At 55.1% G+C, this 11026-nt stretch overlaps 4 protein-coding genes across 4 annotated transcripts; 2 read left to right on the top strand and 2 right to left on the bottom strand.

Annotated features, from left to right (window-relative positions):
• Positions 1-994: 994 nt before the first annotated feature.
• On the top strand, positions 995-1435 carry NCS57_00062400 (uncharacterized protein; the record flags this gene model as incomplete). Its single annotated transcript, XM_053050707.1, has 1 exon — positions 995-1435. One exon carries the CDS (start codon positions 995-997, stop codon positions 1433-1435), a length of 441 nt encoding a protein of 146 aa, XP_052919222.1.
• A 494-nt stretch (positions 1436-1929) lies between these two features.
• NCS57_00062300 (uncharacterized protein) lies at positions 1930-2725 on the bottom strand (the record flags this gene model as incomplete). The annotated part of the gene is made up of 3 exons (XM_053050706.1): positions 1930-2205; positions 2260-2517; positions 2573-2725. 3 exons carry the CDS (start codon positions 2723-2725, stop codon positions 1930-1932), a joined length of 687 nt encoding a protein of 228 aa, XP_052919221.1.
• A 701-nt stretch (positions 2726-3426) lies between these two features.
• NCS57_00062200 (Nuclear protein localization protein 4) lies at positions 3427-5520 on the top strand (the record flags this gene model as incomplete). The annotated part of the gene is made up of 4 exons (XM_053050705.1): positions 3427-3510; positions 3564-3688; positions 3743-5183; positions 5233-5520. The coding sequence occupies 4 exons, from the start codon at positions 3427-3429 to the stop codon at positions 5518-5520; spliced, it is 1938 nt and encodes a 645-aa protein (XP_052919220.1).
• A 1606-nt stretch (positions 5521-7126) lies between these two features.
• On the bottom strand, positions 7127-10790 carry NCS57_00062100 (Carbamoyl-phosphate synthase arginine-specific large chain; the record flags this gene model as incomplete). The annotated part of the gene is made up of 3 exons (XM_053050704.1): positions 7127-7234; positions 7292-10350; positions 10448-10790. The coding sequence occupies 3 exons, from the start codon at positions 10788-10790 to the stop codon at positions 7127-7129; spliced, it is 3510 nt and encodes a 1169-aa protein (XP_052919219.1).
• Positions 10791-11026: the final 236 nt, after the last annotated feature.

Raw genomic sequence — 11026 nt, 5'->3', positions numbered from 1 at the left:
CTACGTAATGTACAGACGGTATCGACCATGTGAGTGAAGGAGTGAGACACCAGGTGGCTGGGAGGCGAGGTTCGGCGTGGGATGAGGGCCAACGCATGGTCCAAGACGAGACACGCAGGAGTTGAAGCAGCGGAGGTTGCCACAAAGAGATCATGTGAAAGAATAACTTGATAATAACAGCAAATGGCGGTAGAGCAACCAACTAATTGAATGAATGAATGAAGCCATTGTCCTTGAGAGATTCGCTTTGAGTCATGACCACCAGTCACATTCCACGCCAACACCTTCATGTCTCTCATTTCAGCGCCTCCGCCCAGTCCAAGCCCGAGCCCAAGCCCAAGCCCAAGCCCAGTTCCGTCCAAGGCCAAAGGCAGCCTTGTCTCACTCACACACGGACACTACAGCAGCACTACACACTACGGAGTACACGCCCACACACCAAAATAAACCCTGGCCGGCTCCGTCCAAAGAGTTTTTTTCTCCTTAGGAGGGGGCCCTCTTCTGACGAAATCTTTCTTGGGAGGAGGGGGAGAGGAGGGGAAAAGCGACTCAAAGCGTCGGGTCCGTGACGACAAAGAGCCGCCTTGCCTAGAACAGCTCCGTGCGGCGATCCGGGCTTCAGCGGTCGTCTCATACAAGAGGACCCGGGTTCGCTGAATGAGAGTTCATGGTTAATTTGAGATATCACTCTCACTCTCTGTGTTCTCTCCTTTGCTGCTTCCAACCTCCCCCCGCTCCAAGAACGACAAGTCAAGTCTAGTCATAGAATCGACTACAAACTGCGTTGCCATTCATTCACATCCAGAGGAAGAGCCGTCAGTCGATAAGAAGAGACAATTCACCCACAACTTGGAAAACACACAATCAGCGACTTGACTCTAAGAGCCAGTGACTATTGGGTTGGCATACAATACATACAAAAGACCACGGGCAACACTGCCATAACCGCTTCAACCAAAACACCACTCTTCACAACCCTTCAACTCCAGTCACCATGATGCGAGGCGAGATCCCCTCGAGGCACCGCCAGGCCCTGTGCCAACGACGGCTGGCCAAGAACCCGGGCCTCCAGCGCAAGCTGGCGCAGATGGAGCTCCCCCTGGCACCCCTCGTCCAGCTCACCACGGGGGCCATCCACCCGGCCTTCCCCACGACGGTCCTCAAGTTCTGGCTCCTCACCGACGACCAGCTCGAGTCCCTGGCGCACTTTTACCACCAGAGGACCCCCAACCCCTGGACGAACCAGTACCCCTGCCCCATCACCTGGAGCTCCGAGCTGCCCCTTGAGGAGAAGCGCCGCAAGATGGGCAAGTTTATCGGTCTCCGGGGTTGCGACTCGCCCATCCTGCTCAAGTCGGAGGAGGAGATACTCGATGAGGCCAGGAGGGCGAGGCTGACTGAGGAGGAGATGTGGCGGCGAAAGCATTATCCTTGACCATCAACAACCGGAGTTTTCTCAAGACACGGACAGGACAGGACAGGCGTCTGAACGGGAGGGGGGAAATCGTCTTTGTTGCCTTGGGAGTTTTTTTGCGTGTCTGTCAATTTTTACTTTGCCTTTGTTCTGCATTTCATCAGAGGGTTGCATGGTTGGTTGCATTATTGCTGCGGACTGGTCCGCGCTGGTTTACTTTACTCGGTGTTGCATTTGCATTTTCAAAGGAGTATTAGAGCGGAAAGAAACGGTTAATAGGATTCGATAGAAAAGAAGCCCCATGCCATTATTTTCAAGAAATAACCTCAACGCCTATATATGGATGTTGGTCCCCTTCCCTACTTCTCCTTCTTACCTCTCCCGTCCAGCCTGCCAGAGTGTTTATCTGACAAGTAAAGTGTGTTGTACAAACCAAGCAAGGTTCAACTGACACTGGGTTGTATGGTCAAAGTCGAAGCTCGGCCCGTCGCCTCCTCCCCCGTTCAATCTCTCACTCATTTCTTGCCCTTCTTCTTGCCGCTCTTGGTCGGGGTGTCGACTAGCACCGCGTCCTCCTCGCTGGCCGTCTTGGCCGAGGAGCTCTGCTCGGAGCCGTCCAGCTCCTTCATGAAGTCGGACTGGATCTGGCTGCGGCGCTTCTCCCACCACTCCTTCTCCGAGTCGGCCTGGGCGAGGAGCTCGTCCAGTTGGGTGCGGATCGCGGCGTTGGCTGCCATTTCGTGGGCGGACTGGAAGATTGACTGACCCCAGTTAGGCGCAAGGGCATTGGCCTAGTAGTTGTTAGCAAAAGCTGCCTGCTGTGTGTAACGAGGGCCGCGCCGTACCTCTGTGACAACATCCCTCAGCTCCTCTTCCATCTCCTTCTCGGCGCGCTGGAAGCGCTGCCACAGGTCATCACCAACGCTGCCGCGCTGCAGCAGAGAGCTGCAGGCCTGCTTGGCAGACTTGATCTGGATCAAGCGGCGAATGTCCTCGACGGCGCGACGCAGTAGCGCAGCGCGGAGGACGCTATCCGGGATCTTGGGGCCCTTCTCGGAGCCGTCCTCGGGCGTGAGGTGCAGTAGGGACAGGTAGACGTTGCGCTGGAGGTGAGGGCCGAACCACGGTGCGAGGTTAGCGTTCTGGGCTGTGGATAACAGTGTTAGCCAGGTTTCCAACTCGAAGTTGAAGCGGTATAGACTTGCCAGCCTTTCGTTTTCGGTAAATGGTCGAAAATGTCATGAGAGCGCTGCCGAGGACGAGGACGTAGGCAAAAGGGAGGGCAAGGCCCTTCCAGTCAATGTCAATCATGATGGGCGAAAAGGTAAATAATCAAGGACGAAAAAAATAGCCGGTTAAAGTAGAAAAAGAGCGTAGAGAAGATCTGAGCCGACCGCGAGGGCACGCAAACAAGTCGAGTACTCGGGCGTTGGGTGGATTAGTCCTTAAAGTTGCTGCTGCCACTGCATGGATGGATGTTAATCGACACGACACGACTACCACTACCGCTTGGTGGTGTGGCGCATGCAAGATTTCCTTTAGGCCAGATGTCTCTTCCTTGGCTGTTTGTGGCTGGTGGAACCTCCGAGATCTTGTGGCGCAGTCACCTTTAATTGAGGTGCGACGTCACTGGCCGTTAGGTAAGCCAGGCACCGCAGGATGACGCTCCATTAACGCGGATGCCGTGGGTAGGCAGGTACGTACCTGCTGCCTTGTCGACGGGACGGGAGCTCCATCCATTCCTCTCTCCATTGATTGATTGATTCAATGAGCTTCAACTCCACGCCACGCCTTGAGCTCTTGTTCCTCTTCACTCTTGCACAAACCTTCTTTCCCTTGTCTGCCTCAACCTCGTTCAGATCCTGCGCCGTCCACTACATCCCGTCTCCGATATAACGACCATCGCAAGAGCCTGAATAAAGAGGCGGAGAAGAGTAAGAGCACGCCAGGGAAACCCCACCATACCAAACAGCCAGCGACATCAGGACCGTGGCCTCTACAGATTGCCCGTCATGTTGCTGCGTCTCCGGGGCCCTGACGGCATGGCCCGTCTGACCGTCGAGCCGACCGCCACCTTTGGAGATCTGGGGAAACAGGTTCGTCGTTGCTGTCTTGTCCTATCGTCTCCCGCTAACGCCGCCATCTCCAGCTTCTCGATCAGCTCCCCAAGACAGTCGACCCGACCACCATTTCTCTGTCAAACGCACCCAACGGAGGCGACTCGAAGCGGCTGGCCGACATCATCAACTTCAAGGTTGGCCAGATCGGCCTCAAGTATGTCATGTTCCATGTGTGCGTCATGACCCTGGAGATCTAACACCTCCATAGGCACGGCGACCTCATCTTCCTCAGCTACAAGCATGCCGACACCACCAACGGCGACCTCGCGGCTTCCAACACCTCAGCCAGGCTCAACGGAAAGCCCGTCCTTCCCACCGAAGACCTACCCATCAACCCGAAACCCGAGAGAATCGCCAGGCCATGGGAGGTGGTCCGTCAGTCGGCCCTCGACGACCGGTTAGATCGATTAGATGGAAAGATTCCCCGGGGTCGTGATCGCATGTGCCGCCATGGCCCAAAGGGCATGTGCGACTACTGTCAGCCTCTGGACCCCTTCGACCAGGGCTACCTAGCAGAGAAGAAGATCAAGTACCTATCCTTCCACTCATACCTACGAAAGATCAACGCCGCCACGAACAAGCCCGAGCTGGGGGCCTCGTACATTCCTCCCCTCGTCGAACCTTACTATCGAGTCAAGCACGAATGCCCATCCGGTCATCCCGCATGGCCTGAGGGTATCTGCACCAAGTGCCAGCCCAGCGCCATCACTCTACAGCCTCAGCAATTCCGCATGGTCGACCATGTAGAGTTTTCGTCACCTGCCATCATCGACAGCTTCATTGATACTTGGCGGAAAACGGGTTCTCAGCGCTTGGGTTATCTCTATGGGAAGTACGCCGAATACACCGAGGTTCCGCTTGGCGTCAAGGCCGTTGTGGAGGCCATCTACGAGCCCCCTCAGGTCGATGAGCTTGATGGCATAACTATGAACGCATGGGAGTCACAGAAGGAGATTGACGCCGTGGCCAAGCATTGCGGACTGGAACCCGTCGGCGTCATCTGGACCGACTTGCTGGATGCTGGCAACGGAGATGGCTCTGTCATCTGCAGACGTCATGCTGACTCGTACTTTCTCTCGTCTCTGGAGATTACCTTCTCGTCGAGGCTACAAGCACAGTATCCCAAGTCCTCCAAGTGGAGTGACACGGGCAGTTTTGGTTCCAACTTTGTGACATGCATCATTACAGGCAATGAGGACGGTGAGATTTCCATCTCGTCTTACCAGATGTCCAACGAGTCAGTCGAGATGGTACGCGCCGATATCGTCGAGCCATCCGCCGACCCCAACGTGATGCTCGTGCGAGACGAGGAGGAAGACGATGGTTCTGTCAGTCGCACTCGATACATCCCCGAGGTCTTTTACCGCAGAGTCAACGAATACGGCGCCAACGTTCAGGAGAACGCCAAACCGTCCTTCCCCGTCGAGTATCTCTTCGTCACACTAACCCACGGCTTCCCTGCCGAGCCCAAGCCCATGTTCACCCAGCAAGGATTCCCTATCGAGAACCGAGAGTACATTGGTGAAAGCCAAGAGCATTCGGCGCTATCCAAGTTCATCAAGTCATCGCCCGGAAAGCAGCCAACGGGACAGGAGGTGTCCAACTTTCATCTCCTGTGCTTCATTCACCAGATGAGCGTCCTCTCCAAGGTACGATCTATGAGCCGGGTTGTTGGAGGCATGACTAACGCATTCCCAGGACGAAGAAGCCCTGCTCTGCCGTGTGGCGAGTCAACACGACCTCGCCGACACTTTCCAGCTCCGTTCCACCGAAGGATGGCAGACCCTCCAGGCCATCCTCCAATCGACTGGTGAGAGAATCCCCAAACGTCAGCGGGAGTGCGACGATGATCCCCAGCCCTCCTCATCTTCCACGTCGCCCTTCCCACTCCCTGTTCGCGACTCGGGTGAGCCCCTTGCTAAGCGATTTGCTGCCTTCAGGCTGAACGAGCGCGGTGCCACGTCCGCCCATCCGTCGCCGCCCTAGTCATTAGTCAGGTACAGTGAAGGGGAGGAGGGGAGACGTTGAGGTTGAGCGAGGATCTGTGAGGGGGGGCTAAAAGTAAGGACTATGGGCAGGCAGGTGTTTCGTCAGGTTTTCTCTTGAACGATATGGATGGACATTATTATTGCCTCTATAGCTGAGGCGGCGTTTGGGATGGGAATCGGAGCATGTGGCATGCATTGGGAAGGCTTGCTTGACTTGATTTATTCATGTGAGCGAGCCCAACTCGACTCACGGAGGAGCAGCACGGTCTAATGGACATATTCATATTTGGACCAAATACCAGGTCGCTCACATGGGTATTACGTAGGGAATATGACGAGCAAGTAATGAGCAATACTAGAGACAAAGTACGGCTCTACAACTACGAGACTTGGTGAAATGGGAGTGCGTAATCTACGATAACGAGCGACAGCCGTAGTCGTATAGTGAAGGTCAATATTCTAAAGCTGGTAGTCCCGCAAGCTCTTGTTGTTTGAGTGGTCATTTTTGAATGATAAGTGGCCTTGTTGTAATAGATCATCTTAATGTGGATGTGTAGATCAGAGCTCTGCCAAACGGTTCTCTTCAGCGCCCTCATCAGTACCCTTGTGTTTGTAAAAGGATGTAGGGTCCATCGCATCCAGACTCTACAATATCGTTCTTAAGACAAAAGAACCCTCCTGTCAAGAGTATCAGCGGTCTTTGTCTACCTATAAGAGGGTGGCATCAAGTATGATGAGGGTTAGGCGGGTCCGAGAGCAAGAGATACGGATATTGTTTGTGGTCGGGCTGGATTCAAGGAATCGCACTCCATGCTTGTAGTCCGAAGGCTCCAGGGCTTCTCTCTCGACTCTCCGAAAAATGTAGCTCGTGGTGGATTGTCTTCCTCTTTCAGCCTGAGCCCTTGAAGCGGTTTGGTAGTCTGACCCTTCACAGCTACATCAACGTCTCGAAACCCAAGGCAGCGCCGATAAGCGCTCCAAGATTTACGTGTAGGCCTTTTGTATAGGCCGGAAGATGATCGTTGTGATAGTATTGACCTCCTTCTTTCCTTGAATTCCTGTCCGGATAGCAAGGTCCTTCACTGTTGTGACAGAACATAAAGGGGGCAGTTCTAGTCCAGCATCCTCTGCCACTTGACCAGCAGAATGCACACAGTCTCTTGCTAACAGGGATACAAGTCGCCGCTGCTGGTTCCTGGCACGGGGTTGACGTGGACGGGTTCATGGAGCATGTTCCCTTGCCAATCTAGTCGATCATCATCCTAAGAATTAGCTGGCACAAGTGGTATATGCAAACTAAGTTTAGGAAGATGCTTCTCCTAAAACGTACAAAGAGTGTAAAGAAGAGTCATTCATCATAATTTTAAACCATTTTTTTACTATCCTTAACTAATCCCTGACCTAGAGATTGTAAAGAGTGGGAGAAACCTCTAGCTACCTTTTTTCCATACCCCCAGATGCTTTTTTATATTATCCTTGACTAATCTCTGAATCCAGAGAATGGTATCGATAATGAAACTTCCAGAAACAAAACGCCAGTCATCTTCCCTTACATCCAGGCGCTTCGCTGGGGGGTTGGGGGGTGTGTATCGTTGTTGATGTTTTTACAGAGGCTTGCCGTGGATGAAATCAGACCATCGGCGGACCTCGGCGGGGATGCCCTCGGGTCGGGGGAGCTTCTCGCTCATGCACTGAGCAAACAGGATGGCGGTCTAATGGCAAGGTTAGCTAGTTATTCACGCTTGGTTATCGGGTTGAGAAGCACGTACCTGGGGCTCCATGAACAGAGGAACGCCAAAGTCGACAGCGTTTCGGCGCATGACGTAGTCGACATCAAGAGTGGTCTTGCCACGGGCCTCGGCGAGGTTAAAGGCACCGCGGATGTCATACTTCTTGAAGACCTCACGAAGGGCTCGCTTGTCCTCCTTGGGGAACTCAATGACCTCGACCTCGACCTTTTGCTTCGAGTTGGCCTCGATGAACTCCTTGACCTCGGGTCGGGCGGCGTACAGCTTGTAGCCGAGGGGAGCGACATAGTCGATGACCTGGGTGAGCCAGGGCTTGGAGATGTTACCACCGAAGAGGAGACCCTCGCCAGGCTCAGGCATGCGGAAGTTCATGGTGGACTGGAGAGAGGTCCAGTAGGCCTCGACAAGGTCCTTGCCGAAGCAGGCAATCTCACCAGTGGAGGCCATCTCGACACCGAGGAAAGGATCAGCACCAGCAAGACGAGTCCAGGAGAACTGGGGAACCTTGGTGGCAAGGTAGTCACGCTTGACAGCCATGAGGTCAGTAGGCTCAGGAACATCCTTGCCAACAAGAGCCTTGGTGGCGACGTCGATGAAGTTGGTGCCAAGGACCTTGCTGACGAAGGGGAAAGATCGAGAGGCACGGAGGTTGCACTCAATGACCTTGAGCAGAGGCTCGCCGCCCTCAGGGTTGTCGGCCTTGATGATCTGCATGTTGAAGGGGCCAGTGATCTTCCAGGCCTCAGCAACCTTCTGGGCAATCTCCTTGACACGCTCCATGGTGGTGCTGTCGAGGGTGGCGGGGGGGAGAACAAGGGTAGCGTCACCAGAGTGAACACCAGCCTGCTCAACGTGCTCAGAAACGGCGTGGACGACAAGCTTGCCCTTGGAAGCAACACCGTCGACATCAATCTCCTGGGCACCCTCGATGAACTTGGTGATGACAACGGGGTGGTCAGGGGAGACGTTGCTGGCGGCCTCGAGCTTGTCCTTGAGGTCCTCCTGGCTTCGGATCACAGTCATGGCGGCACCAGACAGGACGTAGCTGGGACGGACCAGAACGGGGTAGCCAACCTCATCGGCAAACTCCTCAGCAGCCTTGACAGAGGTGAGCTCCTTCCAGGCAGGCTGGTCGACGCCAATGCTGTCGAGGATCTCGGAGAATTTCTGACGGTCCTCAGCCTTATCAATGTCCTTAGGGTCGGTACCCAGAACCTTAGCCCCACCCGTCTCCTGCAGTCGGAGAGCGATGTTCTGGGGTAATTGGCCGCCCACCGAAACCACCACACCGGAAGCGTTCTCGAGCTCGTAGATGTCCATCACCCTCTCATAACTCAACTCTTCGAAATAAAGCTTATCGGCAGTGTCGAAGTCAGTGCTGTAAGTCTCGGGGTTGTAGTTGATCATTACGGTCTTTTCTCCCATCTGTCGGAGTGCCTGGGTCGCGCTGACAGCACACCAGTCGAACTCGACCGAGCTACCAATTCGGTAGACACCGCTTCCGAGAATGACGGTTCCGTTATCCTCGAAAGTGACATCGTGAGAAGAGCCGTTGTAAGTGGTGTACAGGTAGTTGGTGTCGGCGGGGAACTCGGCGGCGAGAGTGTCAATCTTCTTGACCCAGGGGCGGATGTTGAGCGACAATCGGTGGGCACGGACTTCGTCCTCAGTGCTCTTGACGGCAGTAGCAATCTGCCGGTCGGAGAAACCCATCTTCTTGGCCTTGAGAACCTGATCCTTCTTCAGGTTCTGGAGGCCACCGGCAGCCTCGAGCTCTCGGGTGCAGTCGACAATGTTCTGCAGCTTGTACAGGAACCACTTGTCGATCTTGGTCAGCTCATGAACCTTCTCGACAGAGTAGTTCTCGTGGAGCATGGCCTGACCAACGGCGAGCCATCGGCGGTCAGTGGGGTTCTGAAGCTCAAAGTCGAGATCCTCAAACTTGTCGCCCTGGAATCCGACAAATCGGGGGTCAACCTGGCGGATAGCCTTCTGGAAAGACTCCTCAAAGGTTCGGCCAATGGCCATAACCTCACCAACCGACTTCATGGCACTGCCAATGTCGCGCTTGACGTGCTGGAACTTGGAAAGATCCCATCGAGGAATCTTGGTAACAATGTAGTCCAAAGAGGGCTCAAAGTTGGCGGTGGTGGTCTTGGTGACTGCGTTGGGCAGCTCGGGGAGGGTGTGTCCAAGACCAATCTTGGCGGCGGTGTAAGCCAAGGGGTATCCGGTAGCCTTGGAGGCCAGAGCAGAAGATCGCGAAAGACGGGCGTTGACCTCAATGACTCGGTAGTCAAGACCATCGGGCTGGAGAGCGTACTGGACGTTACACTCACCAACGACACCAAGATGTCGGACAATCTTGATGGCAGCGCTTCGGAGCATGTGGTACTCCTCATCGCTCAGGGTCTGACTAGGGGCGACGACAATCGAGTCACCAGTGTGGATACCAAGAGGATCAAAGTTCTCCATGTTGCACACGGTGATACAGTTGTTGTTGGCATCGCGGACCACCTCGTATTCGACCTCCTTCCAGCCCTTGAGCGACTTCTCGACAAGGATCTGAGGGGAGAGGGTCAGGGAACGAGCGGCCATGTTTCGGAGCTCTTCCTCGTTGTTGGCGAAACCAGAGCCGAGACCACCCAGGGCATAGGCAGCTCGGACAATGATAGGGTATCCGATGTTTTCGGCAGCATCGAGAGCCTCCTCGACGGTACCGACAGCGATGGACTTGGCGATGGGAATGTCAATCTCCTCCAGAGCCTTGGCGAAGAGGTCACGATCCTCAGACAGCTCGAGGGTCCTGACGCTAGTGCCGAGGACCTTGACTCCGTACTTTTCAAAGAGACCGAGTCGCTGCATCTCGACACCCAGGTTGAGGGCGGTCTGTCCACCAAATGACAGGAAAATGCCATCGGGCTTCTCCTTCTCGATGACATAGGTGACGTACTCGGGAGTAACGGGGAGGTAGTAGACCTCGTCAGCCAGACTGTGGTTGGTCTGGATGGTAGCGATGTTGGGGTTGATGAGAACAGAGGCGACGCCAGCCTCCTTGAGGGCCTTGAGGGCCTGGGATCCTGTAAAGTGGTTCGATGGTTAGCCAGGATACTCATTTGCAAGTGAGTCACGGGAATATCCAGGTCAATTGAGTGAGTCGCAATTGATAGTACGAACCTGAGTAGTCAAACTCGCCGGCCTGGCCAATGGCAAGACCACCACTGCCAATGACGAGGACCTTCTTGACATCAACAGTCTGGGTAGGCTTGATGACTCCACTGTCAAGATAGGCCTTGGGGTTCGGGGCGGCCTGGGCTGCAGAGCTGTAGGCGCGCATCACCTTGACGGATCCCAGGCGCTTCGACTGAGCCGGCCTCACGGTGGCCATTGAGACACGGCATGACGCCGCGAGGGTGGCCGAGGAGAAGGAGCGGACGGGCAGAGCTCGCGGGACTCGGCGTCCATGTCGGAGCAGAGCCGGAGCTCGACCGGCGAGGGTGGTAACCAGGTTCGCAGGCATGGCGATGGCGATGGCGGCGGTGTTGCAGGCGGATCAATGCGTGTTTGGCACCGTCCCGCTGGCAAGCTTGCCCTTCTGAGTCCCGGGTCCTAGGGTCGTCTGGGAATTTGCGACGTGAAGGAGGTGAGCGCCGGTGACTCTTTTGTGAAGGTTTCTGGCGGGGGGAATGAGAAAGCAGCTGTGGAGGGCGGCGTCGTGAAGAAAAAGGCGGTACTGATAAGATAAGGAGGGGGGCC

The sequence above is a fragment of the Fusarium keratoplasticum genome, chromosome 1 (genome assembly GCF_025433545.1).
Source record: "Fusarium keratoplasticum isolate Fu6.1 chromosome 1, whole genome shotgun sequence".
NCBI classification, from domain to species: domain Eukaryota; kingdom Fungi; phylum Ascomycota; class Sordariomycetes; order Hypocreales; family Nectriaceae; genus Fusarium; species Fusarium keratoplasticum.
The sequence above is the reverse complement of the archived record's forward strand: the minus strand, read 5'-3'. Positions and strand labels throughout refer to the sequence as shown.